General features: G+C 33.4%; 1 protein-coding gene across 2 annotated transcripts in view; it reads left to right on the top strand.

Moving 5' to 3' along the window:
* PGAP1 (post-GPI attachment to proteins inositol deacylase 1) overlaps nt 1-19,405 on the top strand; it is a 71,493-nt gene that overhangs the window by 37,857 nt on the left and 14,231 nt on the right. The window contains exons 14-20 of one of the 2 annotated variants that reach the window (XM_039844321.1): nt 2,780-2,855; nt 4,597-4,670; nt 4,772-4,823; nt 5,319-5,385; nt 5,792-5,900; nt 7,543-7,581; nt 17,590-17,683. In XM_039844321.1, the coding sequence (XP_039700255.1) occupies nt 2,780-2,855; nt 4,597-4,670; nt 4,772-4,823; nt 5,319-5,385; nt 5,792-5,900; nt 7,543-7,581; nt 17,590-17,683 (511 nt within the window). The remainder of the gene's footprint in view (nt 1-2,779; nt 2,856-4,596; nt 4,671-4,771; nt 4,824-5,318; nt 5,386-5,791; nt 5,901-7,542; nt 7,582-17,589; nt 17,684-19,405) is intronic. The other variant, XM_039844322.1, reaches the window with a different exon arrangement.

The raw sequence follows: 19,405 nt of genomic DNA, 5'->3' as shown, positions 1-19,405 counted from the left end.
TATCTGATTGATGGAATCAAGAAAGGCTGTTTTTTTAAATTGCCTTAAACTAGTTAAGGTTTTTTATAGGTAGAATGAACATTCTAGACCTGTGCTATCCTATATGGGAGTCAGTAGCACATGTGGCTGTTTAAATTTAAATTAGTTAAATATTCAGTTCCTGGATTGTACTAGCAACATTCAAGAAGCTAAATAATGGCATTGTTGCAGAAAGTTATAATGAACAGTGCTGTTTAAACAAAGAAATAGTGGGAGCCAAGCATGGAAGTATGAAATGTTGTGGACTATGTTTGGAAAACAATAAATAAGTTAATACTGATTTTTAAAGGATGGCCACCATGAGTAGAATAGTAATGGAAGAAAAGTCTGAAAAAGTAGCTCATGGCCATATTGTGGAGGTCCTTGACTGGAAGATTCTGGACTTTACAGAATTCAGGAGTCAGTAGGAGCTGAAAGATTTTTCACCATAGTAGCAATGGGGTCAGAGCTATTTAGGAAGATGAATTTATGGTATAAGATGGATTAGTAACAGAGAGTAGGCATCTCATAAGGGGTTGTGAGAACTTGCACTAGGGAAGTAGAAATAAAAATAAAAGGATGGTGATTTTTGAAAGAAGTTGGGGAAGGAAGAAGATGGAGGTAAAAGACCCTCTCTTCCCCTTTCCACATGTCACTCAGCAAACTTATCCTTCAAAATCTAGCCTCAGTGTTCCCTGTTTTCTTTTTCTGAACTGCTTCAGTAACTTCTTACTTGTTCCCATGCTTTTTTATAACTTTTTTGAGTAATTTATTACATTGAATTATTATTTATTTGCTGTGTCTCTATTGCCATTACCATACTGTGAATTCTTTGATAGTAAGGACCAAATAGATTTTATTCTGCCTTGCATCTTCAACGTTTAGATACTACCTCATAAATGTTCAAATAATGTTTCTTGAATGAGAAAGTTGATGAGAATTTTGGCCAAAATCATTAGGAAAATTTAGAAGAAAAAGGAAGAGGGAGATATAGTTGAGAGTCATCTCAAAGATTGAGTCTCACAAGTAGCTTATAATGGATTCATTGTTTTGTTTTGCTTAGCTCAAGTGAGAGGTAATTCAGCATCTTCAATACTAAAAGCTCTCTTTAAGGGTTTTTCTGTCGGGTAAGTTGGTTTTAAATGAATTGAAAGTCTTTCTCAAACTTGGAAAGGCCATCTCTGGTTATTCTCAGAAATTAATGAACTTTTCAAACAGGAGGTCTTAGCTGCTTAACAAATACATAATAAATGTGTCTTAATGCTCTTTGGAAAGAACTCTTCACACTACCGTTGAACACACTGTCTCACTAGGATGTTGAGGCCTTTCATGATTTTGGCATGTTTCTTAGAGTCTATCATCATAAAGATACATATATTTAAATAAGCAGTTTAAAATTATTTGAGTTCACTGATAATACAGTTTTCAAACTACAAATGTGGAATTACGTGAGTTTTTTGGTGACAGAAAACAAAATAACTAAATCCATTAGAAATTTATGTACCTTGGATGTTTCAGAGAGACCTTTGAATTCTTTTTTTCTTGGGTAAGGTTTTATTCCATAAAAAGCATAGCCAAATTTTTAAAGCTATGATTAAAATTTTATTATTTTAGATACTTCTACAAAGAGATTTAAAACTCCTCCCCCACCTCAGGCAATGTCTAACTCGAAAATACTTTGTAAAATATAATAAATCTGTTCAATAAATAACTTCTCTAATCTTTTAATAGCTGCTTTCTATAATGAGAATATATGTTCTTTGCCTTGTAAGTAAAGAGGGAAAATTAAAAGCAAAGCCCCTTAACATGTTTCTCCTTTTATTCTCTTACGTGTGCACTGTACAGCCTAATAGCATTTTTCCCTCATCTGCTTTTCATTTTCAAAAACAATCAAAAATTCACCCAAGAGGCAAACACAAAAACACTGCTACAGACACAGTCCAAGGTATAGTTATTACAAAAGCTTAGGCTAGACCTTTCTGGCATTCTGCTTTCTGTGGACAGCAAACTATTTGCTAGCTATAGTTAGGTATCAGATTAATTTCTTTTTTAGCTTCTGTAGATCGAAAAAATAAAGAAACCATTCTTATTGCAGCTTAGAGCAGAGAGTTTTTTTATACCTTTGTTAAAATGGTATTAGAAAAAAATGTCATTACAAAAAATTTTAATGATACAAATGTCACATTTTACATTTCTTTTTTTGGGATAGCATTTCTTTTTCTTTATTCATAGGACGTCTTTTTTCTGTTTACTATAATTGTTTAGCATGAAGTAATTTTATACAAATAACATTAGCCATCTGTAGATGGATAGCAGTATGTCTCTGAAAGTGTTTTGTAGTCTAATTAGACTGTAGATAATAAATATGGAGTTTAAAAAAAAGGGACAAATTTTTGTTTTGACTATGAAAGTTATTCAAATAACTCCCTAGTTCATCTTGAGTTAACTTTGGCTCTTAATGCTTGCTTTGCTCCATCCTTTAATGTCTCTCTTCTGGAAACACCTAAAACTAATTACATGAAAACTTTGTATAGATCTGTTATGGAAAGGATCCTCTGACAATTTATCTATTAAATTACACTCGTTTATCAAATTTGTTTAGTTTAGCATCTCTACTTGCCATTTTAGTATAGCCAGAGTTAGTGTGACACAGTACCTTCTCCAAAGCTGGAGGCTTTCATTTTCCACTCAAAATTCAAGTCAAGATATTTTACTATAAATTTAATTTTTTTTTCCTAATAAACAATGTTTTATATTTCAGTTTGTTGTAGATTGTGAATTCTTTAAAAAAGAGACAAGATCCATACAGCTTCCTGTAACTCATCTTTTTTCTTTTGGTAAGTATTTTGATTTTGGAAATCTTAAGAATTGCCTTCATCTTTAACAGGGCTAATTTATTTCGCAAGTTAGTTGCAATAAAGCAGAGCTATGTAATAGAAGTATTGTTTTGTATTTCAAGTGTAGTTCTTAGAGTAACCATATGATGTGATTCACTAGTTTGATTCTTATTCAGCACTGGACCAGCAGTCATCTTCTAAGAAGTGAACTTTTGAAAGAAATTTCTCCATGATCACATACATTGGCAGGCAGTTATGTGTGTGTGTGCACATGCATGCACATGTTCATGTTCTCATGGGAATTTATACTAAATTGGTCCTTTTTATAAAAGGCTTATTATAAGGTATAAATTTCTATCCTATGAAGTTTTCAAAATTTCTCTAACTGTATCTTTCCCAATTTTTTACTGTGGTAAAATATATATAACTATACAGTCTTTTAAATTTTATTATGAAATAATTTTAGACTTATAGAGAAGTTACAGAAAGAGTACAGAGTTCCTGTATATCCGTCACTCACCTTTCTATAATGTTGCCCTCTTAAACAATGCAGTTGTCAAAATTAAGAAATTAGCATTGGTACAATACTTTTAACTACAGAGCTGATTTTGTTTTCATTAGTTTTTCTACCAGTGTTCTTTTCCAGCTTCCCACACTGCATTTAGTTGCCATATCTCTTTAATCTCCTCTAATCTTTGATCTTTGATAGTTCCTCAGCCTTTCCTTGTCTTTATAATTTTGACGCCTTTGAAGAGTGCTGGTCAGTTATTTTGTAGAATATCCCTCAGTTTGGATATGTATACTGCTTTCTTATGATTAGTTGAGGTTATGCATTTTAGACAATATCACAGAGAAGTAATGGGTACTTCTCAGTATGTCAGAGGACATAAGATACCACTGTGTCTAATTATTGGTATTGTTAATTTTGATCACGTTAAGTGGTGTCTGCCAGGTTTTTCCACTGTAAAGTTACTTATTTTAATTAAGAAATATCTTGGGAAAGACATCTTTAAAGTAAGTATCCTATTTTTTTTCAAAAGAACCCACTAATCTTAGCATCTATCAGTTCATCTAGTCTGAAGCAATTATTACTGCTATCCTATATGTATTGGAATTCTTCCTGAGGGAAAGTTGTCTCTTCTCCCTGATTTATTTATCCAGTTTTTATATATGTCAGTAATGGATTCATATATATTTATTTTATTTATTGGGTTATAATCCAGTACTGTTGTTAAATTTTTTTGCTTGAGTTGTTCGGCTTTCAATGTTAGAATCTCTTTTTTGGTTAGCTCTTGTGCCCTTATATGCCATTCATGAAAAAAATCTGTATTCATAGAGGAACCTTCCTTTAAGATTTTTATTCCTCTTCTGCCCCCACCCCCTTTTTTTGGTAGAAACATACTCAGAACAATACAGAAATGACAACTCTGAATCGTCTAGCTCATTAAAATAAGAGATCTACCAAGAAAACATAGCATATGATTTTGATATGGGAAATATATACTTGATTTTTTAAAACGCACACATGTAACTGAAAGACATTATAAATGTTTTGTCCAGAGTTTATTGAAGGAGGATTGAATATTTAGACGTTCACCCCCACATATCAGAAGCTAGAACCTGTAAACTGTTTTGTCTTTTTACTTTAAAAATCTGTTAACACTGTTTTAACATTTTTTAAGTAATAGATGCTTTTTTTTTATGCTTTGTTCTAAGCAATATAATGCTTTTAATTTAACAGGATTATCTTCAAGGAAAGTGATATTAAATACAAGTGGCCTGTTCTATAACATAGAGCTTCTGAACTTTGGACAGGTAATTATCCTACTATAACAGGGATTTGATTTTACTTTACTGTTTAGTTAAACAAACAAATAAACTTTTTTTGTTTTATTTTTGTGGTCAACCTCTGTTAGATATACCAAGCTTTTAAAATCAACGTAGTAAGCAAGTGTTCAGGAGTCAAAGGTAAGTGTATTTTCTGAAAAAATATAATGGTATTGTCATTTGAAGAATCAGTGGGTTTTCACTTGAATTTTCTTTAATATTTATGCTTCTACATATTTTATGTGAAGTAAAGTTAAATGTATGATAATAGAAAAGCTGTTTATATTTCCAAAGACTTAACATAAACCCTTTCTTAATAGTAGGCATCTTCATCTGTTATAGTTTAAATATCCACATTTGAAAAATACCATCTATCTTGCTGTCTCATTATTATAATAATTCAGATGTAGCTGTTTGTTTTTACAGTTTCTTAGTACTTCTCATATGTTCTAATATCTTCTGTAAGTCTTATTATACATTATTACTTAATAATTCTCCACAATTTCTTATTATGTGGTATAACTCTTACTGATTTTTTATGAAATGGGTAATTGTGTAATTAGGTATTATGGTAGCTTATATAACATTTAGTATGACATAAGGTTAGTAATATGTATTTCATTTATTTTTTCACAGAAGAAATAACTAGTATCTATAAACTTCATATTCCCTGGTCTTATGAAGATTCACTAACCATTGCACAGTAAGTATATGAAAGAATTTACCTTAAACTTTTGTGTTTTTGAATAATACATATTCTACTTTGTTTATTTAAATCAGTGAAATTATTAAAGTGCCTCTTAGTAAAATGTAGGTATCCTTTATGTAGCATTGTGCCCATAAATAATGTAATATATAGAATTCTTATTTAAATTATATATAATTTAAACCTTTATTGCTTGAAACATGAACCCTTTCCCACCCTCTGCCCCAGCTCCTATGACCTAGACAGACAACTCTGCTATGCCTAGAAGTGTCCATCCATAATAATGCACCTGACATCTAGTTTCCTCTACATCATTGCATTATGTCGTGATGAGGATTGGCTTAGCTATGATTATTTAACAGCATTCTGTATTTGAGAATTGATATATAAGTTATCTTTTCAGGGTTCCATCTTCTACAGAAATTTCTTTGAAACTCCATATTGCTCAACCAGAAAATGACAGCAGTGTAGCATTATTAAAAATGTACACATCATCAGACTGTCAGTATGAGGTAAGCTGTATGTTTGTTTAATTTTTAAGAGTTGTAGAATAAGGTGGAAATACATTTTTATATGAGCCTAAGTTTGATGATGATGTAGAAAGCACTAAATATTAGAAATAGACATTTATATTACTCTATTCTCCATTTTGCCTGCTAGCACCACTCAGTATTTCCTTAGCTCTGAAAGTATACATCTTAATAAATAATAGAAAATAAAATAAAAACCGAGACCATAGATTAATCTTTTAAATTTGGAAGCCTAAAGTCTGGAATCCTTTATAAATTGAAGAACATGAAATCAGCTGATGTGGCTTAAATTTAGTAATCAATATGATGTATATTGGTTTCCAGTTCTAGATAAGCTTAAGGATCTTTTCACTAATCATATTAAGCTCTGTTAGTCATTAATATGTATAATTTAGTGCCTCTTGCATTTATATTACAATCACATTGATCTCTTTGTGCTAAGAGAAGGGAAATAGACTCGAGAGTAACATTGTATTTACTATGGATTCATAAACGAAGAGTCCCTCTCTGTGTTACAGCATACCATATTCTAGGGATTCTGGATTTAAGTGGTTGAAGTACACATTTGTGGTGACATCACAGATCGCCGGTTTATATGAAATATCTTATTTCTACTCAGCTGGTTTAAACCAAACTTAAATATTTGACTCTTTATTAGACCTAACTTTCTTAAGGTAAACTAGGATTGGTAGGTCAATGAACAGAATCTGTTCCTACAACCAAGTTTCATTGGTCCAATGTTGTGGGTTATTTTAGATTTCATGGAATTTATTAATGGTTTGCTATATTGCTTTCTAACATTAAAGGATTTACAGAGCTGTAATAATGGTTTTTAACTTGTACCCTCATATTTCTAATATTACAGAGATAGTAAGAATTGTATTAATGTTTTGGCTCCAAATACTGCATGCTTTCAAAATGTTTACATTTTTACAGATACCTTGTAATTTTCAAAAAAGTCTATTTTTTGACCAAAAAAAGACATTTTATAACCTTCCTATGAAAGATTTATTTCCTTTCCCTAGACTTCCTAATATCAGAGAAGGTGTATTTATGTTAGACATAATTAACGATGAATTTCTCTTTGTAATATTGTTTTGGCTTAAATTTTACTAAATGTGCTGTTTATTTTGGTCTTATATCATGTGAAACCTATTTTTATAAAATTTACTCAGAAACTTAACTCTAAAGCGCTGTACAGTTATAGATTTGAGAGTTTAAAGTACTAATTATATAATAGGTTGGTTAATTTGTGCTTAATTTTTAGCAAACATGAATAGCTCTAGGCTCAATCATTCAATAAATTCTTTAGCTTGCATGATATGATAAAATATTATGTTTAATTAAATATTTAGTAAAGTGTTACCATATATATCATAACATTCATCCAATTGTCAAAGAATTAGAATATGAGAAAATATACTGAACAATAAAATTACACTCGATAGAAATTAAATGTTAGTGGTTCAGAGGATTCTTTTGAGATCTTGAATGCCTGTAGGTTTACTATTATAAAAAAATTAAGGATTATGCTTAGAGATGTACAGAAGTGCCTAATTAAATAAAAAGTCAACTAGAATTGTTTAGGGAAAATAATCTTTTTTAAATGATTGTTTTAAACTAGGTGACAGTTAAGACTTCCTTTTCACAAATACTTGGACAGGTAAGAGAGACTCCTTTTCGATTATTGCCTTATGAATAGATACTGTAAAGTAGGGGTTGAAAACTTTTTTTCTAAAGAGCCGGATAATAAATATTTTAGCAGACCACATATAGTCTCTTTCTGCCAGCACTATTATACCTGCTGCTTTCTTCTTTCTCCCACTTTAATAAGATCTAAAAACCATTGTTGGCACACAGGCCATAGTTGGCCAACCTGGCTTTAAGGGGATGCTTTCACGTTTGATTCTTCCTAGAAATGAGAGCTGATTCCGAAACAAATTAATATTTTTGACTAAATGAATGTCATATTAAGATTTTATGTTGCTCATACTACACTATAATTATAGTCCAATAAAATCTTTAGGCTCTGTCATATAAATTAACATTTTCAGAAAAACTTTATTTTGTGCATACTCAAGTTTATAAAAGGTAAAATTAATCGTATTAAAAACAAACATGTTGAAATAGTTTAAATTCATTTGAGGAATATCTATAATTCATAGGTAAATAGTGTTACAAAAATTTATCAAGTAGAAACATTATATTATTAAACATAATTATAATTTTCAGAATTGTACAACCAGGACATAGATAATATTGATTAGTCAGAGAAATTATATAGTTTTAAAATTCACTAAATATTGTGCCTGTATTATTTTTACTTTATTTTTTTAAATTTGCAATTCTAGTGTAGCATATTTCTAATTTGTCATTTAAATCTATAATTACAATAAAATTCACAAAATTAAATTAGAAACTCTTTTATATGCATTATCTCATTTGATCCTCGCAATGACTTGATGAAAACTAGATTGTGATTATTAAATTTATGAACATTAGTAAATTCTAATTTAATGTGTAAAAATTTTGCGCTACATTAGAAAGAAGATTAAATCTTAGTACAAGTTGAAAAATAACATCATGGAGAGTAAAGTGATAAGGCATCAATTATCAAGAAAAATTACCTCTTGGAATATAGGGGAGGAATTCTTGCTATTGTATTTTTATATATACAGAAGGATGGTATTATACATAGTGGTATGAGCTGAAGATATAACGTACTCTCATATCATACCTATGCCTCATAATTCAGATTAATGACAGAAATCTGGTACACTTGATACTCTATAGTCAAGTATAATTTTATTTTTAATTTTATTTTTTTAATTCTATATATTTTGTTTAATAAGTTTATTAGAGTAACATTTGTTAATACAGTTATATAATTTTCAGGTGTACATTATAATTTGACATCTAAAGTACAATTACCACCCAAAGTACAGTTTCCTTCAGCTACCATATATTTGATCCCTTTTACTCACTTCACCCTACCCCTACCTCTCTGTATTTGCCCCACTTACCCCAACTACCTCCCCCTTCCTCTCCCACCCCCTACCCTCTGGTAACCACTAGTCCATTGTCCATGTCCATGAGTCTCTGTTCGTTTGTCCTGTTCATTTCTTGCTTTTAGGTTTTTATCCCACATATAAGTGATATGTGATTTTCAACTTTTTCTGTCTGGCTTATTTTGCTTAGCATGATTATCTCGAGATCCATCCATGTTGTCACAAATGACAGTATTTCATCTCTTCTTATGGCTGAGTAATATCCCACTGTATATATGTACCACAGCAGGACACTTAGGTTGCTTCCATGTCCTGGCCACTGTGAATAATGCTGCTATGGACATTGGTGTGCAAATATCTTTTCGGATATGGATTTTCAAGTCTTTGGGGTAAATACCCAGTAGAGGGATTGCTGGATCACATGGTAGATCAATTCTTAGTTTTTTGAGGAACCTCCATAGTGTTTTCCATATTGGCTGTACCAATCTGCAGTCCCACCAGCAGCGTATGAGGGTTCCTTTTTTCTCCACATCCTCTCCAACATTTGTTATTACTTGTCCTCCTGATTATACCTGTTCTAACAGGTGTGAAATGGTATCTCATTGCAGTTTTGATTTGCATTTCCCTAATAGCTAGCGATGTTGAGCATCTTTTTATATATTTGTTGGCCATTTGTATGTCCTCTAGGGAGAAGTATCTGTTCAGATCCTTTGCCAATTTTTTGATTGGATCATTTTGTTGTTGTTGTTATTGTTATTGAGTCATATGAGTTCTTTGTATATTTTGGATATTAGGCCCTTATTGGAGGTATTGCTTGCAAATATATTTTCCTATTCAGATGGTTGTCTCTAACTTGTTGACGGTTTCTTTTGCTGAGCAGAAGCTTTTTAGTTTGATGTAGTCACATTGATTTATTTTAGCTTTTACTTCCCTTGCCTTTGAGGTCAAATTCATAAAATCCTCTTTAAGTCCAAGGTCCTTGAATTTAATTCCTATGTTTTCTTCTATGTATTTTATTGTTTCACGTCTTAAATTCAGGTCCTTAATCCATTTTGAGTTAATTTTGATGTGTGGTGATAGACAACAGTCTAGTTTCATTCTTTTGCAGATGGCCTTGCAGTTTTCCCTGCACCATTTATTGAGACTTTCCTTTCTCCACTGTATGTTTTTAGCATTTTTGTCGAAAATTATTTGCCCATATAAATACAGGTTTACTTCTGGACTCTCAATTCTGTTCCACTGGACCATGTGTCTGTTTTTCTGCCAATACCATGCTGTTTTGATTACTGTTGCTTTGTAGTATAATTTGAAGTCAGGCAGAGTGATGCCTCCGGCCTCGTTCTTTTTTCTTAGGATGGCTTTGGCAATTCGGGGTCTTTTGTGCTTCTATACAAATCTATTTTGTTCTGTTTCTTTAAAAACTGCTGATGAGATTTTGATGGGGATTGCATTAAATCTGTATTAATGCTTTCGGTAATATGGTCATTTTAACTATGTTGATTCTTCCAGTCCAAGAACACAGAATATCTTTCCATTTCTTTGTATCTTCTTTGATTTCTTTTAATAGGGTCTGGTAGCTTTCATTATATAGGTCCTTCACATGTTTCGTTAAATTTATTCCTAGGTATTTTTTTCTTTTTGGTGCAATTGCGAAAGAAATTATTTTATCTACTTTTTCTGACACTTCATTATTAGAATATAGGAATGCTATGTGTTTTTAAACATTAATTTTGTATCCAGAAACTTTACTGTATTTGCTTATTGTTTCTAGTAGTGTTCTTGTGGAGCTTTTAGGGTTTTCTATATAGAAAATAATGTCATCTGAAAATAGTGACAGTTTGACTTCTTTGTTTCCTATTTGGATGCCTTTTATATCTTTCTCTTGTCTGATTGCATTCACTAGGACCTCCAGTGTTATATTGAATAAGAGTGGTGATAGTGGACAGCCTTAGATATTAGAGAGGTTTTTAGATTTTCACCATTAAGTATAATGTTGGCTGAGAGTTTGTCATAGATGGCCTTTATTATGTTAAGGTACTTTCCTTCTATACCAATTTTGTGAAGTGTTTTGATCATAAATGGATGCTGTATCTTGTTGAAGGCTTTTTTCCATCTATTGATATATCATATGATTCTTATTTTTTAATTTGTTTATGTGGTGTATCACATTAATCGATTTGTGTTTGTTGAACCATCCTTGTGCCCCTTAGATGAAGCCCACTTGATCGTGGTGTATAATCTTTTTAATATGTTGCTGTATTTGGTTGGCTAGTATCTTATTTAGGATTTTTGCATCTGTGTTCATGAGAGATACCAGTCTGTAGTTTTCTTTTTTTACGTTATCCTTACCAGGTTTTGGTATCAGAGTAATATTGGCCTCATAAAATGAGTTGGGAAGTATTGCCTCCTCTTCGATTTTTTAGAAGAGTTTGAGGAGATTAGGTATGAAATCTTCTTTGAATGTTTGGTAGAATTCACTGGTGAAGCCATCTGGTCCTGGACTTTTACTTTTTGGTAAGTTTTTGATGATTGTTTCAATTTCCATACTGCTTATCAGTCTATTTAGATTTTCCAGATCTTCTTGATTCAGTCTAGGAAGATTGTATTTTTTAAGTACTGGTCCATTTCTTCTAGATTATTAAATTTATTGTATACTTTTTCATAATATTCTTGCATGATCTTTTGCATTTGTGTGATGTCAGTTGTAATTTCTCCTCTTTCATCCCTGATTTTGTTTATTTGTGTCATTTCTCTTTTTTTCTTTAGTGAATCTAGCCAGGGGTTTGTCAATTTTATTAACTTTCTCAAAGAACCAGCTCTTTGTTGTGTTTATTTTTTCTATTTTTTTGTTGTTATTTTCAATTTTATTTATTTCTGCTCTAATTTTGATGATTTCTTTCCTTCTGCTGACTTTAGGCCTCATTTGTTCTTCTTTTTCTAGTTTTTTAAGGTGAAGTGTTAGGTTGTTTATTTGGGCTTCTTCTTGTTTTTGGAGATAGGCCCGTAATGATATGAACTTTTCTTATATGACCGCTTTTGCTGTCTCCCAAAAGTTTTGATATGTTGTACTATCATTACCATTTGTTTCTATGTATTTCTTGATCTCTCTTTTTATTTCTTCCCTGACCCAGTTATTCTTCAGTAGCATGTTGTTTAATCTCCATGTATTTGTGATTCTTCCTGATTTCTTTTTGCAACTGATCTCTAGTTTCAAAACCTTATGATCATATTATGATAATATTCAAAGAATATGGTTGGTATGATTTCAACCCTCTTATATTAGTTGAGGCTATCTCTGTGTTCCAGTATGTGGTCAATTCTTGAGAATGTTCCATGTGCACTAGAAGAGAATGTATAAGCAGCTGTTTGGGTATGGAAGGCTCTGCATATGTCAATTATGTCCAGTTGGTCTAATGTGTCATTTAAGGGTATTATTTCCATATTGATTTTCTGTTTGGATGATCTGTCTATATCTGACAGTGAGATATTTAGGTCTCCTCCTACAGTAGTGTTTTGGTCTGTTTCTCCCTTAAGTTCAATTAGTACTTGTTTTACATATTTTGAGGTTCCCTGATTGGGAGCATAGATAAGTGTTATGTCTTCTTGGTGCATGATTCCCTTTGTCATTATGAAATGTCCCTCAGTATCTTTCTTTACCTTTTTTATTTTGAAGTCTTTTTCGTCCGATATTAGTACCGCTACTCCTGCTTTTCTCTGAATGCCATTTGCTTGAAATATCATTTTCCACGCTTTCACTTTGAGTCTGTATTTGTCTTTGAAGCTGAGATGTGTCTCCTGGAGGCAGCACATGGTTGGGTTTTGTTTCTTGATCCATTCTGCAACTCTGTGCCTTTTTATTGGTGAGTTCAGTCCATGTACATTTAGAGTGATTATTGAAATATGAGGTCTTCTTATAGCCACTTTATCTTTTGCTTTCTGGTATATCGGTATTTTTATTGCTTCCTTGTCCTTGCATTCTGTTTTCTTTATTTTGCTTGGCTTTTGGGGGATTTCCCTCTGGTTCTTCTTGTTTTATGTTATATACTTCAGTTCTGAATCTCTGGTGTGTGGTTACCATTACGAACATGAAAAGGATAGTTATATATATATATAGTTGTCCTTTTTCTTCTGCATGTGCCTTATATCCATTCCCCTTTGCAAATTTGGATCTTTGAATCCTCCCCTTTTCAGTCATTGTTATCTCAGTTTGTCCTAGGTCTGCTGAACGTTCATTACTATCTTGCTATAGCAAATCTGTCTTTATTTTAATCTTATAATGCCCTGTTCTTAGTAAGGGTTGCACTCCTCTGCTTTTATCAGCCTACTAGTCACTTTACTCCTAATTATGCTTTTTTTTTTTTTTTTTTTTTGGTCATTTTGTTTTAGGTGAGCTGACCTCTTTCAGAATTTCCTGTAGTGCAGGCCTTGTAGTGGAGAATTCTCTAAATTTTTGTATGTCTGGAAAGGTCTTTATTTTCCCTTCATATCTAAAGGAGAGCTTACCTGGATACATTATTACTGGATACATTATTCTTGGCTGGTAGTTCCTTTCATTTAATAGTTTGAATATTTGATTCTACTCCTTTCTGACTTATAAGGTTTGTGCTGAGAAGTCCGACAATAATCTAATGGCTTTTCCTTTATAGGTTATCATCTTCTTTTCCCTGGCTGCCCTGAGAATTCTGTCTTTGTCTTTGATTTTTGATAATTTTAATGCGATATGTCTTGGTGAAGGCCTTTTTGGATTGAGATAATTGGGTGTTCTGTTGACTTCTTGAATTCCAAGCTCCAGCTCATTCCTTAGATTTGGGAAATTCTCATTAACTATTTGTCTGAAAATGCTTTCTAGTCCCTACTCCTGTTCCTCACTTTTGATAATGCCCATGTTTCCTCTCCTGATGGTATCAGCTAGCTCTTGTATTTCTCTTTCATTATTTTTCATTCTTCAGTTTCTCTCTCTGTTCTTTTTCTAATTTATTTCTAGATTTCTATCTTTGATATCACTGATCCTTTCCTCCATTTGGTCACGTCTGTTTCCCAAGCCTGCTATTTCAGTTTTCAACTCTTGTAATGTGTGTGTGTGTGTGTTTTTTTTTTATCTCCAGAAGATCTATTCTGTTCTATTTGAGGGTTTCATTTTCTTTGCTCTGCTCATCTAGTTATTTTTAAATCCTGAAATTGTTGCTATGACTCACTGAGTTTTTTCAGAAGTACCATCCTAAATTCTCTGTCATTTAAGTCACATATTTCTATGTCTGTAAATTTATTTTCTGGAGATTTTTCTCTTTCTTTCTGAGATGCCTTGTCATCTTGGTTGTTCATGGTGTTTAATGGGCTGTTTCTCCACCTGGGCATTAATGGAAGTGTATTCTGCTGTTTTTCCAGAAAGAAGATTTATTATATAAAGATCTCTTTTTAACCTGCTGCAAAGAAGGCACTTTTCTGTTGGTTTCCAGTAGGTGGCATGTAAGCCTCTTGGATTTGCTTTATACAAATGCTAAATAATGCCTTTTTTATTTTCTTGTAGATATTTAATCACGCTTGCTGCCCTCAGTTTCAGTCCCTGTCAGTGTCAGCGACAGTCTCAGCAGCGTTTGCTCAGAATCCCCTGGGGCTCCGCAGTGATCGGTCTCAGAGCATCTGCGGGGAGGGGCCCTCTGGTTTGGGGGTTGAGGGCTGCGGCTCAGCCTCGGTTTTGCAGCCGTGGCTGGTAAAAATCAATTGTTGTTTTTTGCAGTTCCATCCCGCTTCTCTGCTTTCTGCCCTGATGACTGGGCCCTGCTGCTGGCTGCATAGAACTCACAGGTCTCCCAGGCAGGGCTGTTTAGTGAACTTGCTGCACCTTCTCCCCTTCCCCTCCTCCTGCAGGGAGCTCCGGAGATTGCAAGAGGCAGCTTCTTTATTTCTCCCAGTCTACCGCACACCCTGGATTCTGTCTTGTGGTAGCTCTCATGCGCAGATCCCATGCTGAGACGTGCTGGTGTGCAGTTTGGGTGTTTTTTGTTCAGTTTTAGATGTTCAGCTTATTGTTGTTTCAAGGGGAGAGATCTGAGGACATCTCTCACTTTGCCATGTTTCCAAGAATCCTCAAGAATATCTTTTTCATCAAATCACCAACTAGAAAGGTAGCTGTCAACTGGGCGAATCGGCGTCTGAATCCAAGGGTAGGTTGAAGCTGCTGTGGTGAGAGACTATAATCCAGGCTGAGAGGCGAGGTGATGGCTATGCCTCCTCTTCCATCTCCTCAGTGCGGGGAACATGTAGAGCCAGGGGGAGACCAGTCGAGAAGACAAATCGCTGCTTCTTCCTCCACTTCCTCCTCCTCCCACCTACTAAATTCCTAGTCTGGTGCTTCTTGGTTTCAGTCTCTGTCGGAAACTCTCCAGCATCTCTACTTCTTTCATTAAAGCCAATGGTTTCTAGAATTTACACGGGTCTGGTGTTACAGCACTAGCAATTTCTGGATTTCAAAGATATAGACCCCAGAGCATTCTGGATACCGCCAGGAGCCACACAGTGGTGGTGAGCACGGGGCGTGGGCCGGGGGTCCTCAAGTGTAATTTTATGTGCATCAAAAAAAGACAGAAAAAAAAGACAGACTGATATTCTTTAGACATGAAAATTTTTCTTAAAAAAATGAGGGTGTGTGGACATTACAGGATTAGAGGTAGGTACTTTTTTAAATGTCAGAGAATTTGTGGTAATTAAGTCCTCAAATTATTGAAAAGGTAGAAGATGCTCTTCCTCGTGTTTGTTTATAAATTTAGCTCAAGAACAGAAGGATAATGAATTTAAATTTTTAAATATATTTTATTTGTCGTTTCGAAATAATACATATTTTCAATGTTGCTGATTCATTCAAAGGAAACTGGGAAGAGGAATAAATGGAAACTACATCGGAGAATCAAAGCATTTGAATAGAAAACAATTTTTTTTTTTTTTCCGGAAAAAGGAAAGGAAAATATATTTACATATTCTTTAGTCTACTTCTACTAAAGGGAGAGTGAAAAATAAACTGAAATAACTTTCTCAAAAGAATTACATAAGCTATAGTAAATCATTTCTATGTAGGGATGAAGTACAGTGTTGACAAATCTTTAAATTTTAAGAGAAATTGGATATCTGGATGTAACCAAAGGAAGCATGTCTACAATTTGAATTTGATCCATGGAGGCCAGCTTATGACTGTTGATTTAGTTGTATCTTATACCAGCAATATCTATGGCCCAGCATAACCTTTAATACTCAAAACAATGATAGTCATTAAAAAGAAATTTTATGTTCAGAATGCTCTGTGTAGGACCTCTTACAAGATTTCTAAAGACAGCGAAGGCATTAAAAGTTAATAATAACAGCTAATATTTTCTGATCACCTACCTGTGCCAGTTACTATTCCAAATGCTTTGCACAAATGAATATATTTAAGCTTCAGACTCTCTGTGAGGTAGGTGCTATATATCTCCGTTTTACTGATACAGGCATAAAGAGAAGGGGAGGGGTAAAGTAACTTGCCCAGGGACACAGAGCTAGTGAGAGGCAAGGCTGGAATCTAAACCCAGGAGTCTGTCTCAGACTGCTAGGCTTCTTAACTTTCCTTCCATACTCTTATGTGTGCCATTATATCTCTTAGCATGTCATTAGCAGGTAATGAGTATCTTTAGTAATAGAAAAATTATATTTTCTCTTTTACTCTCCTCTCCTTCCACTCAGAACTATAAACTATAAATCATGAGTATGGACTATAAGTTTTTTGAGTCCTTAACGATTTCTTTTAACCTGGAAATCCACAGAGGAGCTTCAAGAAGACCTTGAGCTTCCTGAAAATTTACACAGTGTTTTGTTTAACCATGCATTTCCGTAGCTTTCATCAGATTGCCACGGGATCTATATTTTTTCTAAAAGATTCAGTAGAATAGAATTTTCTTTGAAAACTTTATTATTAAAATAAGGACTTAACACTTCGTTTTTGTTATGTGTATGTTTTTTACAGAAATTGGACTGATTTGAGGCACTATAATGTAATGTTTATGAATTTAGGCTCTGAGTTAAATCTCATTCCACAAGATTTTCATAATGGACAAAAAAGTTTAATAATGGTAGCTAATATTTTCTGATATCACATTCAAGTTAATATTCTAAATGCTTTACACAAACATATTTAATCCTTAAAACCACCTATAAGGTAAGTACTATCATTTTCCCATTTTACTGATGAAGACGGATAACAAGTAAATAACTTGCTTGTGTATTATGTTTTTAATTGTACAAATTACTTGGGCTCCCTATGCCTAAATTTATTCATCTGTAAAATAGGAATAAGAACTACCTCAAAGGATTTGGGGGAGGAGAGCATGAGATAATGCATATAAGATGTTTAATATCATGCCCGAAATGTAGTAAATGCTCAATAAGAGTGCCTTATAAAATGTTTGTAGCACTTGCTATTCAATTATACATTCTCTTTGTTATGCCCTTGAAAAATTTAGATACATTTCTGATATACTATAGACTCTTAACATTTATTTTACTTAGAGTTTTGATACCCATTACTAGAAATACCTTTGTAGCCATGTCATGAAAAATATTTTTATTTCATGTGTAAGTACATTTATTTCATTAACATGAACATTTAGAAGTTGTTCGTTGCTTTGCCTGTTTTCTAGGTAGTTAGATTTCATGGTGGAGCTCTTCCTGCTTATGTTATATCTAGCATCCTTCTTGCTTATGGAGGACAGTTATACTCTCTTTTCTCAACAGGTAAGAATATTATTCTTTCCTCCCTCCTTCCCTCCCTCCCTTCCTTCCTATTTATTACTTTATTACTACTTTTTTATCCTTCATGTGGCTTTATTACTACTTTTTTATCCTTCATGTGGCTAAGGGAGACACATCATTTCTTGAAAATTTACAACCCATTTCTCTCAAATTCACAGAGATTTGAGATCCTCTAAGTTTTAAGAGATCCCCAAGAAAATTCTTTACTTGTTTCTCCATTTTATATCTTTGTGCCTGAAATTTCTTCTATTTTGAAGACCTCTTAATAGGTAGAGGCTCATTGATAGGGATCTTGTTCACCATTCAATTCTGGGTAGCTCACATAGTGTCAAGCACATAGTAGGTATTCATTATAATATTTGGACTGTATCAACTGTATCAATTAGGTCCTGGCTCACTGAATGGATAATTGAGAGTTTAATGAAGGACATATTTCAAAATATGTGTAGGATTAAGGGAAACCAACAAGAAATGATAAAATGCCAGATTAACAGCAAAGCCATCTAATACTCCTAGGTACCAGGGCAAGGGAGGGAACAAACCTAGAGAGCTATAGGAGAGGAGAGTGTTATGGTAGCTGCAGCCTCGGGTATGGGAACACTGGCCATTGTCAGTCTGTGGCTCAACAGGAAAAAAGGCAGGGAAATAAATATGTGAACCTTATTTCCACTCATTCTCCTATCTGCCAGTGCCTCACATTCAGTGAACCTAACTAGAAGTCAGTCCATAAAAGTTAGCCTCCCAAAATTTAGAGCAAAGGAAAGTGTGGAGAACAGACCTGGAGAGGAAAATATAGAATCTGTAGTACACTGGACAAAACCCTCCATTGAGAATAGCAATTAGAACAGTTTCCCAGGAGTCTCGACTCAGTTGAACTTGGACAGTAATCAAGGGAGGCAAGAGATAGGAAAAGAGAATGGGGCCAAAATACATAAAAGCAGTCCAAAAACCCCCTGCCATTTCCATCTTGCCAAATCCTTTCACAGCTACTAATTCCCTTTTAATGACTTTTCTACAATTTCAAGTCTGCTATTTGTATTCATTTTAACCTGATTTATTTATATTCCACAAAGAAAGAAGCAACATTCAGTGCACTCTGCCCAGATCCAACCTTTTAATTAAGAGGTTATTTTGGTTATATGACATCAACTATACTTGAATATAAATATCTTTTTTTGAGAGTTTGAAAGACATATCTTACTCTTCTTAGTTTCAAGTGACCTCCTAATTGATTCTTGAACATACAGAATTTATATCTAGATAATCCACAGAGACCCCAGATATTAGTTAATCTAGATTTAAGTATGGAATTATGTCTCAAACCAATTAAAGAAGTAATTCTGAACCCGGGATGCTTATCAAAAATCACATGGGTCATATTCACAAGAATTACTATAAAAAGGACAGATGATTACAAGTGTTAATGAGGGTGTAGAGAAATTGGAAACTACATACACTGCTGGTGAGAATTAAAATGGTATAGCTGCTTTGGAAAGCAGTCTGGCAGTTCCTCAAATGATTAAACAGAGTTTAATCATTTATACAGCACGTATATATCCAAGAGAGATGAAAACATACACCCACACTAAACTTGTACGCAGATGTTCTCAGGAGCACTATTCATAATAGCCCCAAAGTGGAAACAACCCAAATGTCCATCACCTGATGAATAGATAAATAAAATGTGTTGATACATACTACAAC

The sequence above is a fragment of the Pteropus medius genome, unplaced genomic scaffold (assembly GCF_902729225.1).
Source record: "Pteropus medius unplaced genomic scaffold, Ma_sr-lr_union100, whole genome shotgun sequence".
Taxonomy (NCBI): Eukaryota; Metazoa; Chordata; class Mammalia; order Chiroptera; family Pteropodidae; genus Pteropus; species Pteropus medius.
This window is presented reverse-complemented; position numbering and strand designations above follow the sequence as displayed.